Source organism: Poecilia latipinna, unplaced genomic scaffold, assembly GCF_001443285.1.
Source record: "Poecilia latipinna isolate Pla-1442-1.1 unplaced genomic scaffold, P_latipinna-1.0 Scaffold35, whole genome shotgun sequence".
Taxonomy (NCBI): domain Eukaryota; kingdom Metazoa; phylum Chordata; class Actinopteri; order Cyprinodontiformes; family Poeciliidae; genus Poecilia; species Poecilia latipinna.
The window spans coordinates 228,344-249,581 of NW_015112651.1; the positions used below are offsets into that span (position 1 = coordinate 228,344).

General features: G+C 38.7%; 3 protein-coding genes across 10 annotated transcripts in view; 1 reads left to right on the plus strand and 2 right to left on the minus strand.

The window, feature by feature from the left end:
• The window catches only part of hycc1 (hyccin PI4KA lipid kinase complex subunit 1), a 26,182-nt gene extending 11,642 nt beyond the window's left edge, over positions 1–14,540 (minus strand). Inside the window, exons 1-6 of one of the 3 annotated variants that reach the window (XM_015042941.1) lie at positions 14,350–14,537; positions 4,847–4,924; positions 3,365–3,466; positions 3,020–3,199; positions 2,207–2,287; positions 2,000–2,115 (exon numbers count right to left, since the gene is read on the minus strand). In XM_015042941.1, coding sequence (XP_014898427.1) covers positions 2,000–2,115; positions 2,207–2,287; positions 3,020–3,199; positions 3,365–3,466; positions 4,847–4,897 — 530 coding nt within the window. In that variant the 5' untranslated portion in view covers positions 4,898–4,924; positions 14,350–14,537. Of the gene's footprint in view, positions 1–1,999; positions 2,116–2,206; positions 2,288–3,019; positions 3,200–3,364; positions 3,467–4,846; positions 4,925–14,345 lie in introns of all 3 variants that reach the window. The other 2 variants (XM_015042934.1, XM_015042951.1) reach the window with 2 other exon arrangements.
• Positions 14,541–15,669: 1,129 nt separating this feature from the next.
• On the minus strand, positions 15,670–18,925 carry LOC106953879 (uncharacterized). Of its 2 annotated transcripts, none has more exons than XM_015042973.1 (4): positions 18,701–18,925; positions 17,710–17,791; positions 17,368–17,589; positions 15,670–17,270 (listed from the first exon to the last, which is right to left on the minus strand). In XM_015042973.1, exons 1-4 carry the CDS (start codon positions 18,749–18,751, stop codon positions 16,873–16,875), a joined length of 753 nt encoding a protein of 250 aa, XP_014898459.1. In that variant the 5' UTR covers positions 18,752–18,925; the 3' UTR covers positions 15,670–16,872. The 2 variants fall into 2 exon arrangements, with proteins under 2 accessions (XP_014898459.1, XP_014898448.1); XM_015042962.1 differs by having other exon boundaries at positions 17,701–17,791.
• Positions 18,926–19,602: 677 nt separating this feature from the next.
• klhl7 (kelch-like family member 7) overlaps positions 19,603–21,238 on the plus strand; it is a 9,004-nt gene continuing 7,368 nt past the window's right edge. For 2 of the 5 annotated variants that reach the window (XM_015043041.1, XM_015043050.1), the window contains exons 1-3: positions 19,604–20,044; positions 20,135–20,237; positions 20,681–20,774. In XM_015043041.1, the coding sequence (XP_014898527.1) occupies positions 19,916–20,044; positions 20,135–20,237; positions 20,681–20,774 (326 nt within the window). In that variant the 5' untranslated portion in view covers positions 19,604–19,915. Of the gene's footprint in view, positions 20,238–20,503; positions 20,586–20,620; positions 20,775–21,238 lie in introns of those variants that run through there. The other 3 variants (XM_015043021.1, XM_015043031.1, XM_015043059.1) reach the window with 3 other exon arrangements.

Consider the following 21,238-nt stretch of genomic DNA (forward strand, 5'->3'; position numbering starts at 1 on the left):
ACTATAAGTCTTTTTAATATCTTTTTACAATTATTTGTTTTTCCAAAAAAAAAAAAAAAAAAAAAAAAAAAAAAAAAAAAAAAAAAGACACTAATCAGCTGTGATCAGCTCTTTTCTGGTCTTCCCAAAGATGCTGAATTAGATGAGGTAGAGTTAAGTTTCTGCCACACAGCATTTTTTTATGTCGACCAAAATGTTTCACTATGGTCTCATCTGACCAGAGCAGCTTGTGACGGAAAGTTTTTGTTTTTTTAAATGCTAATGTCTCGTGACTGTGTAAACTTATTGTTAGGTTATGTCTTACAATGCTATGAAATAACACTTTTTTCTAAAATGCTCAGGAACTTTAGCAGAATAAGCTTGTCTGAGTCATCACACTGAGAAGGTGTTGCTTTGTAGCTGCATAGGAACATAAAAACAGGGAGTAGTTCTCTTTAAAGTCTGTCTTGTAAATATTTTTAGACTTATTCTGTCCTTAGGTATAAAAAGACATTTTGAACTCTGCAAGTCAAAGATGACACCGACGGAGCTCTTTTGCTTTGACCTGGACACCCGTGTTAGAGTTGTTCTCTCTCATCTTGTGGAGGATTCATAATAAACCGGAGTGAGCGCTTTTCACCTTTAACAGTGCTCAGATAAATTCTTTTTCTTTTCTTCCCACAGTGTTCTCCACAGGTTTTCTGTGGTGCCTTACAGAGCTTTTGTCCAACTGCACTCAGAACTTCTAATCATGCGCTTTCATTAGAGTTTCATCTTGCCTCTATTACACCATGTCAAATTTAGGGTGCAGGACTAATAACTATCCTGTCAGTAGATCTCTGCAGCTCTTGCAGAGTTGCTATGGAGTCTGTAGGAGGGTCAGCAAAAAAAATATAAAGTCTGTATTGCAATGCATTGAGATGCAGCAATTGAAAACTCGACTGTCGAGCGTCAACACTCAGTTATCTTAATGTTTAATTTGTGACCTAATTTTGGGTAATGCAAAAGGTGAAACTTCAAAGTGCATTGATAGTAAACAAATAAGGTCACGTGCACCAAATTCAGCACAGGTGAAAACTAAAAGGGAATATTTTGAAACAAAACACACACAAAAAAAAGCCATATTATATGGCTTTTGCTACTTGTCGCCTTAAACAGTAAGAGCACAGAGACGGCAATGTGAAAGCTCACCCATAACTCAGTGTAGTCGAAGCTAATTGCAAAGATCAGAGAAACTTTTACCACTGAGGATCTGCGACCATTCAGAGTCACTGAGAATGTGCTTTATGGAGCTCCACTTTAATAGAAAGATGCAACCTACAGCAGATTTCAAGTAAACTGTGATCCACATCCTCCACACCACCATAACAAAGTGACAATGTCAAAAAACAGAAAAGGTTAGCTCTATGGACCACTGCAGAATCTCATCACAGTGGAGCATTTTTTTTGTTAAATTTTCATCTGCGATGGACAATTTTGCAAGGCACTGCAAGGACAAGTTTTGTTGCATTTAATTAAAAGCATGAGATTAAACAGTCCAACTAAAGAGGGGGGAAAAAAAGACAGAAAGAAGCTGGGAAGGCAAACATGAGCGATTTAGATTATTTAAAGTTGCATTAATTTAGGAAATCCTTAAGGCAACATAACAACTTCAGATAAAATGAAGCAAAGACAATTGCCAAAGGCAATCAATGAGTCAAGTGCATCATGAATAAAATAATCTGTTATGGCAGCAGCTCAACGAGCCCCCACCACACCACGATGAGTCTTCAACAATACACTTGAGGGAGTCTAATATTCAAGTTGAAATTCATAACTTACAATGACACTAAACTGTTTTTATTCAGACCCTGAGCATCCTTTGTGGGTGCTAGTATTTCAGTTACGCGTTGACGTTAGCTACAGTTTGTTACCGTCGTCGTCCCACCAGGAAAGTTACATTTAAAATTACCGCTGTTCAGCGCTTCTCAATAATCTGCCCACCAGGGAAGTAAAACTGTAACTAAAACATTCCTCCTACCTGTTTTGTGCTGTAAAAGTCTCTCTCTGGAGGTGTGGCCCACTATACACAACCCTGCTCAGCCCGTGATTGGCTAAAGCTCCTTCTGTGAGAGCTATGGAGCCGATGGCTGATGGCTAGAAGCAAAATGAAGAAGTTTAAAATGCGAGAAAATGTAAATAAATTGAGGATTTTTTTTGTTGTTGCAAGTTTGAGTGTGGAACGCACCTCATGATATACTGAGGGTTTGGAGAGGGAAGGGACGGTGAAAGACAATATTTTACTTTGTCCATCTTTGTCAACTATTTCCTGTGAAGAAAGAAAGAGGAAAAGGGATAAATAGTTCTGTGGGTAAAAAAAAAAACAAAACAAAAAAAAACAAAACACGATTTTCACTGTAGTGAAGCTTTTGATCACTTAAGGCCCACCCATTTGCTATGTGTGGGCGTTTGCACGTAGACCACAGGGTCTTATTTCCCCACAAGCTCTGTTGGGAGTGTGAATACTTATTTGTGTGAACACACACACACACACACACACACAATCAAAAACCCCAGGGCTTTAATGTCCCCTGTGTGCCTCTGAATGTCAAACAGATTATTAGAAGCCAGTCAACGTGCTGACTGAGTGACAGCTGACCTATTCTGGTATTCAGAGAGGAAATGAGGAGATGCTGCACTTTGCTGATAGAGCACTTAGAGCCAAAGTGGAATAATTTTAATAATAAAAGTGCTGCAATATCTGTGAAATGATTAAGGGCGTTTATAAGTTGCAAACTGACTGTGTTTCAGTTCCTCTATTTCTCACCCTAACTTCCTGTCACCCCCAATGCTCAACTTTCTAGTAATACAAGAAAAAAAACGTAACTTTTAAAACTTATGATTCTACAATAACCTGAGTATTTCAGCATATATTTAACCTGAACCGCAATAAAGATTTGGGAAATCAAAAGACATGGTTTGTTTGCTCTCACCACAATGGAAATACTTAATCAACATTAATCAAGACCAGGTCCTCTCTGGGGCTCATTCTTTCTCCTACCAGGTTGTAAATGCCCAGCAGCAGTGCCTCGATGCAGCCCGACGTGTGGGGGTCTCTGGCAGCGCTGACAGACAGGAGGCTCCACAGGAGCTCTGGCAGGAACTGCAGTGTGAAACGCTGCAGCTGTGGCACGCCGCTCCGGTAAAACTCAAACAACTGGTGACAAACTGGCTCCAGCAGCTGAAAAAGGGGGAAAAAAAAAAAAAAACATGACTAAAAGTTGTGGAAATGGTAAAGATACACAACGGTAATGCATGTTTTTGTGATTCAAGTCTAGAAATAAAACTTGTATGTTGCCAAATTAAAAGTTTTTATTCCAAACAGATTAAATCTGTGTGTACGTACGTCGCTGTAGTTTTCTCGTATGACCTTGTAGAGTGCCGGTATCAGAGAGCCTTTCTCTTTAAGTGAGGCGGCATAGGTGGCGATGGCACTGTCTGGGAGGGTCTGAAATAATGCAAACACAGAGAAGTTTGCAACACTGTTTTAATAAATTAGAATAGTGGAAAGTTTAAGCATTTCAGTAACTCAGTCTCTTGAAACACTTTATGTAGCTTAATTACACACAGACTGACACTCTGAGGCCTTTATTTGTATTAACTATGATTTCCTGTGAACATCCTCTTAAAAAAACATTTAAGATGAGAATAATACATTGGATCAAAAGGGAGGAAAAATGGGTTAGCACAAAAATTTGGGCTGTATGAACAGCATACTAAATATCTGCTTAAGGATTTTTTTTTTTTAAATGTACCTTTAATCCCATTTGATAAACCATTTTCTATCGGTAGTTCACTATTTTCATTACTTGTGTAGATTTTTTTTTTTTCAAATTTCATACAGTATTTTATTCTTTCCTAAAAACTTTAAATTATACCCTACTTCAATTGATTTTGATTCTCATCCTATAACTATCGACAGAATGTGACTCTTAGTCACCTGCCTGTAGATGCTATTACTTGTTGCCACAAAACCACATTTCCTCACCATAGATTATGTGTAGACTAGTAGCAAGTAACAACTGACACAGAGTTAGTGCAAAATGTCCAGTGACAAGACAGTTCCTGAAAAAACAACAAACACCTGCAAAAGTCTACGGCAATGAGATTCCATTAGAGCAAATAAATATTTGTATACAAGTTCTCACATTTGGAACAGTTAAGAAATATTGCATCCCTTATAGTTTTTTTGTGATATCACTCTAACAAACAATGATTTTACTATTTAATAGAGCATAATTAACTGCAGCCCTGCTCATAAATTATTCAACTTTAAGCAACATCTTGCATTAAAAGCACCGTCAGTGGTTAGGTTTCTAAACAAACATGGTTTCCGACTCTACCCTGCTGCTCTTCCTGTTTGGTGTGCACCACTTTAACTGTGTTCAGAAAGTTAAAAAAAAAAAAAAAAAAAATTTAAATGTGTGCGACCATTCAAAGCAACATAAGATCCCAGATGCCTGATTGGTGAACCAGATGTGGGTAAAGAGGACAGAAATAACAAGCATAAGTTCCTAATAGGTCAACAATGTCTGCAAGAAGTTGGTTTTTACAAGGTGGTTTCTCTGACAAACAAGGCCAAGTTTTATTTTATTTTGGTACCACATATAATAAATAAAATGGTAAAAAAAAAATTCACAGATGTTAATGTGACAAAGTCTCTAACAATTACTGGGCTGCAATTCTCTGGGTACAAAGCACTTCACGCAGCGCGTTCGTTTCTGTGAGTGAAATACGTTCTGCCAGTAAGAAGGAGCAGCAGAAACGTCTCGCATACAGATGATGAGTGAAGGACGTTTCAGACTTCGTACTCAGAATAAAGTCCTACCTTAAATTCGGACAGCCATTCCTCCACCACTCCTTGGTCCATTGCCAACATGTTCCCTCATCTGCAGTGGAGTCGCTTCTACCCAAGAAAGACAAAAATACAGATTAAACACACAAGCTACTTATACGTAGATGTGGTTCGTATTGATCGACACGCACACACACATTCATGGAGGAACCTTCTATTATTCAACATCCTCCTGATAAAAATACTCAAATAAAAATAGCAAAACAGTGAATGCACATGCTCCGGGGCTGCAGCACTTCAAAGAAGTACAAGTCTCTCCATCCTTTTGCTTTTTTCTCTTGCCTGCCTCTCATCCCTCTCCAGACAAACACCTCTGCATCAAGCACCATCTCAACTTAGGCTTGTAAATCTAACATCACCCACACAGAAAAAACCATGGCTGACACCACCGCTGAGAGAAATATATATATTAAAAAGAAAAAAAAAAAAAAGAGAGAGATCTTGCTGAACAAGCTGTACAGATTGGACGTCTATGAAGAGAGAAAAAGTGGATGCTATGTCAATTTATGTATTTTTATCTGGACCAAATCTCACTCTTTTCATCTCTACTTAAAGCCTCATCATTATTTTCTGTTACATTGAAAAAGGCACTTAAGAGTTTCTGCACAAAACACCCCCACGCCCCCACCACCCAGTGTGTTTATGGTGTGTGCCATCAGGCTTAGTTTTAAAAGAAACACCATTAGGCACTCTTCCTCTGCGCGACTCTCTACATAAGTGAGTTTCCCCACCCTAAATGTAATTTTCAAAATGAGTAATGAAGCTTTGTAGTGTTTCAGTCAAACTTGTCACAGCCAGCACTGGAAGAAGAAGAAGAATAAAAAGAAACTAAGATGATGACACAGCAGAACTTCTTTACAAGTTAACAGCTGTTCAGTTTGGTTGCTTAAAGCTCAATGATGGAACAGAATTAAGATCGATAGAGGGCATTCATAATGCATGAGGTGTTCCTCTGGCTAAAATAATTTATTAATCAACTCAGTGCACGGGCAGGTTTCCAAATGAAGTAATCTGTAGACGTTGTTTACAGAGGAACAAAACAAAAGTCTGCAGCTTCACTTTTTGTGGTGCAATTGATTATTTCTGATAAGTTTCCACAGGAATATGGAATATCTGTCATTTTATTTTTAGGCTATAAAATAAAGAAAAGCATAAAACAGTTGCAACAGCGAAGCGTAAAAATATAAAGCAAATCCACCCATCACTTTTAAAAAGATAGTGCTGTTTTACAGAGTAATTAACAGATATGTACAGAATTTACATAATAAGCAATTGAAAATACTACGAACCAAAGCATACCGAAATTCTACAAACATACCAGTGTGGGCTGGTAGAAGAGTCTTCTTACCTGAAACTACCACAAATTCACAGTTTCAGAATACAAAGATGTAAACCCAAAACCCATGACGTGATCTATTCCTTTCAGTCAAAACAGAAAATCAATTCTTAATGCCGCTTAGACAACACACTAATATTACAATTATAACATCACATTTACAACACACAGAGGTAAATGAGAGAAAAAGATTATAGGGGAGTGCGTTTGTCAGTTTGTTTAAACTCAAAGCTGCCCCAGTTTAGCTTAATTTAAGGGACTTTAAATTAAATTAGATAAGAATCAAAGACACTGCCACTGTTTTAAAAGATTAGCATTTTAGTCCAAGTTTCTAACTGAAGATAACTACTGCACAGGACGTCAACACTCTAGTCATTCTAGAGTAGCAGAGAGAGTCTGCGTTAGTTAATTAGCCAGGCTATCTGCTCATGTTGCTACCATGTGGTTCGTTTCTAAAACTACATGCTGAACCAGCCTCTTAGCATGCCAACTGTACTATGAAAGCATTATGTTTAATGCTAGTAATTGTCAGCAATCTTCTAGATTCCAGGCTATGACTTTTTTAAAAAGCCAGTTATCTTTCTTGTACATGAGAGGAATGTGGAGGAGTGCCCATTACTGCCAAAAGAGGTCAGGTAGGGTGGACTGGAGAGATTCTGTTACAAAAACAAACAAACAAAAAAATAAAATAAAAAACCTCTGGTGGCGTGTTAACTTTTTCTGATGTCTCATTTATAGCACTTTAAATGTGAGGAATTATCGGATAGCAAATATTAGATATTTTGAGTAAAAAAATATTTCAACGTTTTGTGATAAGTGGGTCACGCATAGTGTTTAATTAATATTCAATTTTTTGTGCAAATAACATACCACAAAATTGTAGTATTTTTAGGCAAGTTAAGGTCATTTTATTTATATAACACATTTTCAGCAACAAGTCAATTCAAAGTGCTTTTACTCAAGGTGATCTGAATGAGAGAAATTCACGGACGTGTGAAGATAGGTTGCATCTGTTGCATGGTGTTAAATTTAAACAGAAAATAGTCGTATTCAGATGAAAAGTATTGGTTAAATCCGAATGCTGATGGCATAACAAAACATGAAAAAGGTGTCCAATATTTTTTTTTTAAAGTGTGAGCTGAAGACAAGGAAACTTATTTTAAGTACAGGGACAACTCAGTGCCTCGGATGAATTATCCGTTTTCATTCAAGGCTGCATTGTGCCTGTGTCTTGTCTGAGCTACGCAATAACAAGCACAAGGCTACATTAGCAGCTGAATGCAGCAACCAAGTCCATGTTTGGTGTGTCTGGTGATGCAGTCACAGAGAAAGCAAGTGGGAGGAAAAAGTCCTTCGATGTAAAAACGTGGAGAAAAGGAAACGCTCTCAGACTGAGACTAGAGATGGGATAATTGTTGGGGACAGCTCTTTAACTCCCTCTCTTTTATTCACAGTAGTCGAACATAGTCAGACACTGACAAAGTTGAACCTCTTACAGATTTTTCACATTTCAGCTCATCTATAATCAAACTGTCAAACAATAATCTTTCATACTGAAGAAGTGAATCCAGAAAAATGAACAGTACAGATTTAGAAGTTTACAAAACAGAAATGATGAAAAATTGCGTTATCCTCCAACTCTCCACCTTTCCTTGACTCCTACTGTCCCTTTGGTGCATCCTTCAAAACAAAATTTCACCTTCTACATCTTCCCTGGTCCTGGATGTAGATTTTTTTTTATTTATAAATCAATCTTGTTACATGTTTTTTTCTGCCGCATGGATTCCTCCACTGCAGCCAGGTGTCTATTTATGGACTGTACCAATGACAGGAATGACAAGGGGGAAGGGAGCCAGTGACTCATGAAATGAGGAAGAATTAAAAATCAGAATAGCCTCCTTTTAGAGAAATTAAGTCCTTTGTGGCAGCTTGTTATTCCGTTCTTTCGCACAGACAACAAAGAAAATGTCGTTTTCTAAGGCCAGCATATGCGTTTTAATAAAGGCTGTGATTAAACTGTGGATGAGTCAGTCTTGTAAGAGGGAGAATTTTCCTCCTCCAAAGTGACTTCTAACTCATTAACTTTGTCCGGGGTGACGTCTGGGGCATGTAATTTCAATCAACTGTACCCAGAAAAAAGCTACATACAGCAGCTGCCCATTGTGCTGCCAATAGGTGAGATTTACTTCCCACTGAAGCTACAGGAAGAAACTGATGCAAAGTCAGTGATAAGGACAAAGAGGAAGTACAAAGCAAAAAAAAAAAAAAAAATCTGACAAATCAATTGTCCAACATAAGATAATGGGTACAACAAAACAAAAGATGTATTTATTACTCAACGTCAATAAGAATGGACATTAGAAAAAAAAAAAAAACTCTTAAAAGTACCTGCTAGTTGTTGGGATATATTTTTGACTTCAGAGTTGTTTTTTTACAAGCAAGAAAAATAAAAAGCATAAGTATTTTAAAGAGTGTTCAGATCATCAAGAGTCAGATAATTAAAAATGGAGCTCTTGTGGGACATTCCCAGTCAACTACTGGTCGAGCGAACTCATTGATGCCTCACTGGGGAGTGAAAGCTAGCCCATGTGGTCCCATCTAACAAGTAAAGTAGCTGAAGTTGGTAGAGAAGTCCATTCTGGTTCTGATAAAGAGAAGTCAGAATGCACATTGCACTGTAGTTTAAGCATGAGTCTTCTCAATCAACACCAGTCAGGGTAGGAATACTGACCCTTCACAGTCGGTGAGAACTTCAGCAATGAACACACGAGCATCAGGACGCAATGGAAAAAGTAAGTCTGTTTTGATAAATCGTGTTTTCTTTTACGTCACCAGAACATTGCTGAAGTGAAACCGTATTCTTTGATGGGTGTGGCATCTTACAAACCGGATAATGAAGACATGCCACAAAGCCAAACTTGTTCAGGAACAGTTAAAAGACCACAACAAAAAAATCTGAGTTTGAGGTGTTGAGCTGGCCTCCAAATTCCCCAATCGAATCGAGTCTCTGTGGTATGTGCTGAGCAAACAGGTTTGATCCCACACCTCACATCTTACAGGACCTGTAGGATCTGCAGCTACAGCTCGGCATCAGACATCACAGTATACCTCCAGGGGTCTACTGCAGTCTACGCCTCAATTGTCAGGGATGTTTTGGCAACAAGGGAACCAACACCCTATTAGGCCATTGGTCATTCTCTTTTGGTCTATTCGGTGTATAATGTTAATGGGCAATGTGCTGTTAACACAAAAGAATTATTCGGAATACAACAATGTTTCATGCTGTGAAAAGTCAAAACGTCAGCCTTTGGTTTAACTAAGATCCCTGAATGAAAGTAATATAAAAACATTCACTTCATTATGAAACATAAAATACATGTTAGCTCCCTAAAGTAAAAGTTGAATTGTACGTTTAATCTTTCACACTTGACTAAATGACCTGCCCCTAAGAGTGATCTATTTTGACTAGACAAAAATTAAATTCATCTCTAGGAATGAAAATATATTTTAATGAAAAGAAAAACAGCGTTAACATGTCTGAGCTCTTGGGAGTCTCTACACAGATTGATGCAAAACGATCTTGTGGAGGAAAACGGAAAACTACTCATGCTGGGAGAACTCCGCAGCATGCAATTATGTTGATTATGTTGATAGGGGCATCTTCATCGCTCGTCTTTGTCTGCTGAACTGATTATGTCAGAAGTCGATATTTATTGGGAGAGCATCCCTGAACAACTCAGACAACAAGTGGTGAGGTAATTCTGCGTTCATGCAGAGCAACCAGATAACACACTCACGCAGTTCACAGCTGAGCAGACTTGAGATGCAGGAGCAAGAGCATGTCCAAGTTATGAATAAGTAGAATAGGAAACAGTTGAAAAGATGAGGTGGCAAGCAGAACAGCAGGGGTGAGAGTTCATTAGCAGACTTCTGCAGAACTTTATGGTATGCAGAGGAGGACGTTGGATCTTTTGAATCGGCTGTTTTGAAGCAGAGACAGATCTAAAACTGGCAGGACACCACAGACCTTTGAGGACCAGAGCTGAACACCCAGTTCAGGATGATAAATAAAACGAACGCCTATTAGATGAACAAAGTTGGAGATATACAGAGCTAAACTTTTTTATATAGTTTCAAGTGATTCTGATAGATTTCAATGCATCAAAATTTGAATCAGCAGATCAGACTACACTGAAATCTGATTGGTGCATCTCCATTTAGGAACGCTTTTAATTAAAATACAGATTATTTGACTCTTTTGCACTGTGATGAAAAGACAAAAAAAGAGGTTTCCCTTTTTACGCAGCTGTGGTAAATATGAAAATAGAGAAGCTACCACAAAACTCAATCTCCCAGCTCTGCTGTTGAATCAAATTTTTTCTGCTGTTGCCTGCAAAAGAGCAAGTTGGTGTGTGGAACAACTCAAGAGGTGGATAACTCAATAGGAGTGAGACACTGGAGTAAATAAAACAGAGAGTTCATTAGGTTTCGATCTGTGCTGGCCGGCTGGCAGTCTTTCAGCCTCTGAGAAACAAAAAAAGGAACCAGAAGAATCTTTCGACGCACACACCTCCCTAAAACCCAGAACAGCTCAAACAAAGGAAGTTCTGCTCCAGCCGGGCAAAGTTCTGCTGAAATCAGCCACATGCCGTGGGGTGATGGAGAATGTTTTATGCATTGCAGAAGTGTGCGTGACGAAAGCTGTTCCTGTGAAGCTCGCTGAAGTTGACAACTCACTCCCTCTGAACTTCCACCAACACCACAGACTTAAACTCTGACACAGCAGACACTGTGTGCTGCCCAGTCCAAATGAGCTTATTTTTAACTCCTTCTTGAAGACCTCTTTCGACACAAGTCTCGTGTAAGTTTACATTCCTAATCCCTGTTGTTGCGGTTGAACGTTCTGGCAATCACACCCACAAGCTGACACACAATCCTCCTGTATTAAGCTCATATGGAAAATTACAGATACTTAAGAAGAGATGGGGAAAAAAAACCCCTCTGCAGTAACAACAAACATACCTGCCAGTGAACTGCAGTGAGTCCCAGTGAGAATGATTTAGAAGGACATTCCCTCTCATTTACACCCCCCGCCTCCCAACTGATTACTTCATTTCCTATTGCACACATATGTTCCTTCTTTTTTATTTTTTGTTTTGTTTTGTTTCATTTGGTTTGAGGAAGAAACTTGACCGTTAAGAATGGAGGCTCGAAAAGAGGGAAGACAGACAGAAAGAATGACGAACTGGGTGGTTTTTGTGAGCCACCAAGCCGCCCAGGCTGCTTTTTCCTGTGGTACAGGCTTGCAGCTGCATTGAGCGACTGGTTAGTGTGAGATAATCACAATGACTCCTCCAATGTGAAACCCGGCTTAGAATAAATTATACATGACTTGCATTCTGTAATTGAGCTCCAATATCAGATCTGTTACTATAATTATATATGATCCAATCGGACGTCTCAGCAACTCGATGGAAATGTTTTAACCTACAAATGGTACAAAGTTGGGGCGTGACAGTGATTACATGACTCTGTTCATGCATGCCCCAACCTCACCTGCTCACCATTCCAGCTCTGCCAGGAGCTCCTAACAGCACCCAAAAGAGCGTTATTTTGACATCCCTCTTTTGCTTCTGTCTACTCCAGTCTTGTTTATTTGGACTATAGTGGCCTGCGGACAGTCCTGTTGCATCACTGCCTCCCACCATGCTCCCCTCCCGCCCCCAAGGTCTTTCACAACAGTAGGTAGCTTTACGCTGAGAGGAACTGGCGAGAGCCGGGGCGATACTTCTGTTTTCATTCTCTTCTTCAAACAATAATGCCTGACAGAAAACCGCCTGCAGAAAACATGACAACAGTCTCTGGCTTGTCTCTGCTTCAGCGCTGAGGGACATGGAGCAATCCTACAGAGAGGAATCCTCTTATAGCAGCCCACACTCTCTTCTACTTTGCCTCTAAGCCAGCGATGCGTCTTCATCCTATCAATTCTCCGTCTCCGTGCAGCAAGTGCGCTGGAGGATACCGCGCGCAGCAGCTCCTACAAGCGTTCCTCCGCTCGTTTCCCCTCCGTGTGTCCCAGCTTGGCTCGTCGCAGTTTGATAACTTACCCAATGTGACAACGCGGACCTAAATTGAAATGCTCTTCAGATGTCTGCTGGATCAGAGCGCTCAAAATATGGCTGCACAATTTACATCGTCATGACAAGATGTAATGTGGAAACTGCAAGGGATTGCTTGGATGTAATGTCTTTGGAGACGAGCATTAAAACTCTGCTTGGCAACATAATTGGCCACTTGGTATCGAATGAACTTTCGCTAGTCTTTGCTCAGCATTGACAATACTGTTATGGCAATATTAAACAATATTTCATGCCTCCCAGCCCTGCACGCACACAAAACTTAAACTTTTACTGAGAAAATGAGTCTCTCTGTGCCACCTGTGCTGTTATTGCGCAAATACAAGGAGAACTGCTCAGTGTGAGACAATATTGCACTAACCTTCTGGCTCTCGTGCATATTGGTGATGCTAGATGACAGAAAAGCCCACTCTATCTTCCGACTCCATAACCTTAGGGCTTCGCTGTCACAAAACATTAAGAGGCCTGGCACATGGATGCCACTGTAAATGCACACATTCCTTCAGCAAGCCAACAGTGGGCAGTCACTTCCTTAACTAAAGGCAAAAGAAATGTTGACCTCAACGATGCTCACATGACAGAAAGCAATAATCTCTGATTAAAGTTACACAGAGAATCTAACAATATAGTTCATGCATTTTAACTATTGTAATTATTTATATTAGGTCAGACTCAAATTAAAGCAGTACAAGCCACTGACCGTTGCAGCAACAGTTCTGTCGAGAATCAAAGGAGATATCACATTTGTCCCTATCAAATCCAAATTTGAACTTAAAATTTTATTATCAAGTATAATCCCCTCAATAGTCAAGCTCCAAACCTATATTAGAGATCCGATTGTTCTAAAATGTTCCCAACAGAGCTCTTTGTTTATTGGTGGATAGTAAATCTACAAACGATTGGGATGGAAATCTAAAGGCTCTTTTTTTCCCCCCTGTGAAACCAACTGTGGTTATGTCTCCTATCTGGACACTCCTCCGGTTAACTCTCTTTCAGACAAAGCCATTAACACAGCTAATGATATCATCAAATGTCTTCCTGTGTGTTAACCCCAAATTGCTTGAAGCAGACGGGCTCTTAAAGCCAGACTTGCTCACATGGAGGTTGCTTCTTGTTAAAAAGGAGTTGCTCCCCTCCACTTTTGTCCCCTGGCTTGTTCACAAGGACAGATTTCTGCAAAGGCTTTGACTCAATGCAGTCAGCTGTCTGCCCTTCCTTAGATAGAAAATGACAAACTGATTTGACTGAAATGTATGATAACTGGGAAAACTGTATGTAGGAGGACCTGAATGTGATCATATGATCTAATTGTAAAAGAAACCAATTTTGCCTTCTGAGGAAATGAATACCAAGGCATAAGAGGTGATACACATATACAGGAAACCCAACAGTCAGAGTAGGGAAAAGCTACGTCACATGACAGATTATTAGAAATATTCTAACAACGCATTATCCAACATCCCAATCTGCCGAGGTGTTTTTTTCGCTTCCCTTTCAAACAAGAAGAAAAAACACCTGAAGAATCTTAATAGGTCCACACCCTGATACACACGGCTATAGCTAATCAGCCAAGTACAAAGTCTCACTCTTTAAACAGATAGATACTTTCTATTTCTGAGGCAGAAAATTTACAACTGAAAGAGACGAATCCTGTAGTTTACCCATTACTTTTAATGTTTAACAATGCTAACTGTTCGGTTTAGTTCACTACTGTCTCGTTCGTTATTAAGCTCCAAACAGCTTGTACTAAACTACGTTTTTTCTCCCCAAAATAAAATTGTCGACTAGTGCTAAATAAGACCAACGCTTATAGTTGTTATTTATATCGTATTTCTTAGGCGGTGACTCCCAGAGAGTGTAAATTAATCCCCCGCCGCCTCTCTGTCACGGCTTACTGAATGACTTCGAGCTGTCACCCCGGCTGCTGCATCCACATTAGCAACACGGCTAGCTCGGATACGGCGCCGCACCGAGTGAAATTCAGAAAGTTACTCCACACTTACTGGCATGCTACCCGTCAGGTTCCCGATATTATTGTCCTTCGTTGGCCCAAAGATTTCAGTAAAAGGTTAACCGGTTGCTAGTCCATAAGTCTCCTTAATAATTCAACACCATCAGCTCCTTCCATCTTCGTTACTTTCTCCGGTCAGACTACCACCAACGGCGAAGACGCAAGCTCCGCTGAGTGGCAGATGTGTTAGCCAATCAGAGAGCAGGAGGTCAATTGTAACCACGCCTTCAAATATGGCGTTCAATCAAATTAGTCTATGAGGCTCAAAGTGATAATTTCCATGGTCAAGCTAGGTTGTCGATGTCATTCTTTGGTCTTTGACAGCCAAGTGATCTACCGAATATGAACAATATTAATCAAAGATAATAAAATATTTTATGCAACACATAAAGTCGCATATGTTGCGACTTTATACTTAGTGAGCAAACTGTAAAGCCACTTTATCTGAAAATCTCTGCTGTACAATAAACTGACATTACTTGCATAACTTTATGTATTTTCATTTAAACACATTATCTGCCTCGTCATTATTTACCATAATTATTTGACATTTGACATTTAGATTCATGAAATCTAAATGCAAAACGGCGTCTCTGTGTATTTATAGCAAACAATGCAAGGGCATTTTGACACGAATTTACAACACCATGGATTTTCAAGAATTAATCATCGTGATGACCATGTGTTTGTATGCTTTCATGTTAATAACAATGCCAAATCTACGATTTTTAATCAGTTAATACGGGGTAAGCTGCAAATCTGCTCCCACTGAATGTCTCATCATAAAAAATACATTTCGCACAAACCAATAGTAACATATTTTTTCTTAGTTACAGAAAAGATTTCTCATTTCATCAGTTGTGTAAGCACACGTGTAGCACTTCTTTTTGGGGAAAATAAATGAAACCAGAATGTTCAGTATATTTATTATAAAATAATTGGATTAAGAAAATCGACATTTTTTCAATCCAGATTCAGACAGTGAAGTTTAAAAATGTGACAAAGACCAAGGTGACTCTCTGCTGCCCCCTTCTGCTTTTTATAGTTATATGCTCAGAAAAATTGATCACAGGTTACTGATGGGCATGTAGATAAACTGAAAATATGTGGTTTAAAAACATGCGGGCCTCGGATTTTATCATAATTATACTATACCACAAATATTGAAAATAAAATTACGTCAAAAACACATAAAGCAATAAGTGATAGAAAAAAAGAAAAATAACCACCACGTAAATTAGTATATTTCTGTATTTGCCCTCTTCAGGTGTCCTCACTGTGACCCTCGAAGAATATTCAGGTATAGGCAATGGATGGATACATGAATTTCTGTATTCTTGTATTAACTTATTCTTGGTCAAATAGAAAAAGCACCGTACATACAATTGCATTTTTACGCTAAGATTTACATTTCCAGTTTGCTGTGTTGTTTTTGCTATTTTCATTGTTGTTTATTGTAGTGTTATTAGTATTGCTGTTGTTCTGTGTTTATTTGTATGCTTATATTTGACAATCACTTTAATCAGAATACATTTGTGCATTGAGGGGCAAAAAAAGCACATAAGATGTGTAAAAGGCCGGCAAGAAATACAACAGGTGCAATTAAAATCAAAACAAGGCACTGAACAGTGCTTTTGTCAGTTGCAGTAAGTTAATTTCTAAGACTAGTTAGGGCCATTATTATTTAAATTTAAGACCAACATGAATCATGTAAAGAGGAGAGAATAAAAAAAAGAAATGAACATTTTAAAATAGAATGTGACTAAAAATGTCTTCGAATCTATTAAATAAAATCTGGACATTTGAAGATTTCCCAAGGCCTAAAATTTAAACAAAGACAAAACTGAAATAAAGCAAATATAAAACAACAACAAAAATTAAAATAAGACAGTGGTGTGAAAAAAAACAACACCAGTGAAACTATAAAAATGAGGACAAACATCAATTAAACAAGCTAACAAATAATCAGTCTATAAGCCAACTAGAAAAACCAACAAAATGCCTAGATAATATGCATTTTTTAAGTTAAAGAAATTTGCCATAATTGATGAAAAAGTAAACATTTCTATAGATAATTGGCTAAGTATAGTGATGTACGGCTGAAAACATGGTCCGGTGGTATTTTTAACCTCTGAAGATGGTTCCCTTTAATCCAAGAAGCAAAGTCTGAAACTTACCACGATTCTGTGAGTACTTTGCTGATAATAAATTTGGCCACCGCAGTTTATTTTGTAAAAGAAGAAAAAAACGAAAACAATGACATGTAACGTTCTTTGCTATCATCTAGTTTCCCACATGCAAAATGTTTTCGTTTTTCTGCTTTCTGAACATTTAAAAGAAAAATTTGAATTCAAGATTTCAAGATCTTGAATCAAGCATGGCACAAAGGGTCACAAAGATAGAACATTTCTAAGCTTGTAATTCAACCGTTCCAGATAATAACATATATCACAAAGATAAGTGTTTTTTTTATTATTATTATTTTTTTAAATGAACTATTTAAAAACTGTGGAAATTATACATCAATCCCTGCTATCTGTACAGCTTCAGTGTAAACTTCATCTGCCTGTTTCCTGTATCTCTGAGATAACTCTTTAGCCCTTCTCACTTCCTTGATATTCTCTTCCAGGTTGTCATTCAGTCTTCCTTGTTCTTGGTAGGTTTCTGCTGCTCCCTTCACTTGCTCAACCATTTGACTGTTGCTCCGTAGCAGCCAGTCCATAAGCTGAAGGAGTTTGGCACCCTTTGAGACGGTGGCTTTGGCGCTGTCTGAAATACCCCTGAACTCATTCTGGGCTCTCTGCAGAGCGAGAGGCAGTGGCTCCTCCTCAGTTTCTCCCTCTGGGCCCACAGGATCCAATATGAGGGAGAAGTCATAGCCCTTCATCTTCAAAGACACCCTGTATGTGGTCTCTGACGACAGAAAGGTGGACAGAAATTAAATCAACCAACAGAAAAAAGAACCACCTGCTTATTATGCTGCTTTCAACAAAAATTGTTTGCTGCTCACCATGCTCCTTCCTTAACGCCCCTATGCACTCGGCAACAGCCAGGTTATCAACATCCGTAATGTCGCAGCTCTGTTTCAACTTTCTGATGTGTCCAACCATGGCTTCATAGTGTGCCTGCTGCTCATTGAAGATCTCTGCCATGTCAGTAAACCTGTGATCCAACTCTGGCACATTCACCCGTCTCATCACCAGCTTTCCACTCCTTTTCACTATCGGCGCATCTGGACGTCGCACAAAAGACACACAAAGGCGGCAGGCAAAAAGAAAAGCGTGAAATAGAAGAAGATTCTGGAATTCATACAACATTTCAGTGCAGATCGTGAAACGCAGACCTGGCTTACCGTTGTGAGCCGAGGGGGCCCGTCTGGCTGATTCAGCTTCAGTCACTTCAGATGGAGATCCAGGCTGCAACAAAGGCTGCCTCTGAAACAGCAGAGATGGTTCTCTCATATTTATACACACACAATGTTGGTCTCATTTAATTAATCCCCTGTAAAGATGTGTTGAGAGATTAAAAAATATATATATTTTATTGCTGTAGCATAATCTTATGCAAGACATTAAAAAATATGGTTAAATATACACAGAAATAGATCAAAAGAGTAAAAATCAGCCTCCTTTCTGGCCATCTCACTCCCTAGATCTACAATTCATAGATTTTAGATATAAAAAAGGTCAACCTAATGTCCATAATTTTACAGGAGAAACTAATGCTGTCCTAATGGCAAAAGACAACAAAGTTTTGTACTGTAGCAATTGAGCAAAACAATGAGAACAGCAAAACCTATTATGAAATTTAGATCTAAAGTGAGTTTTGTATACTCTCAAGCAAAAAAAAAAAAAAAAAAAAAAAAAAAAATCTTTTAAAAACAAAAATAAACGTGATTTATCCTCCCGATTACCAGGAAAAAAATATTGTCCAATCACCAATTTTTTTAAATCCCACATTCTTTGTAAGATAATAAAAGGTTTTATACACTTTCTTTGTCTCTTCCCATAAAATGTGTTATTACTGATGAACGCAATTTTCATGAATTAGAAAAAGATACGTACAAAAGTCCCACTCCTTCACATGTGGTATTGAAAAGCCCTAAATGTCCTCTCCAGATACCAAAAGAAATTAATTCAGTAGAATGTAGGGGGTGGGAGATATTCAAATTTAGAAATGTCCTCTACAGAGGACAAAAATGAACTACTGGTAGTCAGGAGGATATAGTTCTTGTACACATAATACGTTCGAGAAAACTACTGAAGCTCGACAGATCTCTCCATTCGTTTCATTTTACTCGCGAGAAGTTATAGAAACCTCGGTGCGGTGTATCGACAGCATACCTCGCCGAGACTGTCGCTGGAGACAAAGCAACAGCAGAGGAGACGGAGCATTTTCACCAGCGTTAGTTTCCTTCAGCTTGTTTTTAGGTCACTTATTGTGTTCATGAAGTTTTTGTCGTCCACATTCCACATGACGTCAGTGTCACGCGGGCCATGAAAAAAAAAATCTTCCGTGCTATGCTTGAACGTTGTAACTACAGGTGAGCGTCAGGTGACAGACGCACACACACGCACACACACGCACGCACACAAGGTAAAAGCACTGAAGGCCTGATACTTGCATTTGCACCGACAGATATGACTACCAAAATGACAGTCTATTCCAAACTGTTATTGCATTTCATGGATTTTATTGGTAAATGTAGCTAAATTTGTAAAAAAAAATTAATAAACTTGGAAAAAAAAAATAATACACAGACACAGCCACAACAGACAAAATTAATCATCATACAAACAATTAGGTCCCAAAAGGTTAAGAAAAAGTAAGAAAATGTAAGAATTTCTTTAAATAACTGCTTTGTCCAATACAGAAACTGTTACAAGTACATACATACAACCTAATCTTGCCCCTATCAGTTATTAATAACTAAAGCTGTTAAAAAAAAACCCGCATCTGTGAAAATCAGAGTTGGACGAAGACTCACGTTTATTTGATTACTTTGTGAAGAAATGTTTTCCAAAGCTTCCTTAAAAGTTGCACTTTTTTCACGTCAACAATTGAGGAGGAATATGTAAGTCCATGTAAGTGTCTCTCAGAGCAGTAATCTCCAACTTTTATTTATTTATTTATTTATTTATTTATTTATTTATTTATTTAAAAGTACGTATATAATTCTATTTAAATTATCACAAATATTTACTGTTCTTATTAAACTCAACCGAAGGGGGCAGCATAATTCCTTCTCTGGAACTCCTACGCAGCCTCGACGGTGGAGAAGAAGACGACAAAAGAAGGGAGATACAAAGCTAAGCTGAGCACTATCTTACTAAATTAATGCTCAATCTCCCATAAGTGTCTAGTTTCTGTCCTAGTCACCCCATTAAGAAAAGTGACATCTAACATTCGTTTTTAAATTTAAAAATTGAAAACAAGTTGCTGTCTTTGTTAGCACGAACAACGCTGGCTGGTTGCTGAGCGACAACAAAAGCCACACACCGCCGGCAGCGAGCCTGCTATTGCTTTACGTGAGCTAGTCAGACAAATACCTACCTGACATGACGGGCGTAGCGTCTCCGGAGAAGGCAGCAAGCTCCAAGAAGAAGAGCGAGAGGAAGTGTGCCTCCAAAGAAGAATACAGGCAGCTGTCCGGCATCATGGCAGGCATGAACATTCTCAGAAAGCAGGTGCAAAGATTTGTTTTAAACTGGCTTTGCATGGGAGATGTGTCTGTTTTAATGTATTACCGCCCAATTGTGCTTGGTGTTTACCTCAAGGGCACACTCTGTGATGTGACCCTGGTGGTTCAGGGGAAACACTTTCCTGCCCACAGGGTGGTCCTCGCTGCTGCCAGCCACTTCTTCAGCCTCATGTTCACCAGTAAACATCACACACGGACACATACAAAAAACAAAAAAGTTAATGTTGGGATGGATGGTTTACAAAGACTGAAATAAATCTCAGATTTTGCACCACATCATTGCAAATTAAGTTTAAAGCTACAAACAAGATTTTTCTGTACAAATGTACTTTAAATACAGATTCTCAGATGATTAGCCTGATTCCTGTGCCAATATACACAGGAATCATATTTCCTGTGCATATTGGGAAATATTTTTTCTTAATAAGAAAATGTATATTTTTTTTTCTTAAATGCACTTTTTAAAAACTTTGTGCATTTTTAAACCGTCCATTGAAAGTCTATGCTTAGTACAAAGAATTTATATATATATATATATATATATATATATATATATATATATATAAAAACCCACAATGTTCAGTTTGGTTCTCTTTTACACTGCTTATTTTCTCGTGTCCAGCCAGAATGATGGAATCAATGTCTCATGAGGTGGAACTGAGGAGTGCTGAGCCCGAGATCATTGAGCTGTTGATTGAATTCATTTACACAGCAAGGTAAGATTCTGCCATAAAATGTCTTCTCATGCTTTGTCATAAATATGTAGTTTGTGGTTCCCTTTCAGTCGATCCACTCAGTACAACCCTCATATAACGCCCCCACATGGCCTGACTGAAGACACCTTGAATCACACCTGTTGGACAATGACGGGTGATAATGGGTGGCAGGCCCCACCTGGATATAAATAACCTATCATCACTGACGGTTCTAAAAGGGATTTGATATCTCGAAAGAAATGGCATAACATTGCTTGAAGGACCTACATAAACAAACGGGGTCACTCACTTACCTCCCTCCCTTCTTGGAGCTATGTGTTGTACCTCGTTCCTCTTCTTTAGGGAACAGTGGTTATATTCATAACATTTTATTAAAGAAAGTCCAAATGTTTCTAAATGAGGCTTATGTTCTGTGTGTTTTTTGCCCCCCCCCCCCCCCCCCCCCCCCCCCCCCCGCCCCGCCC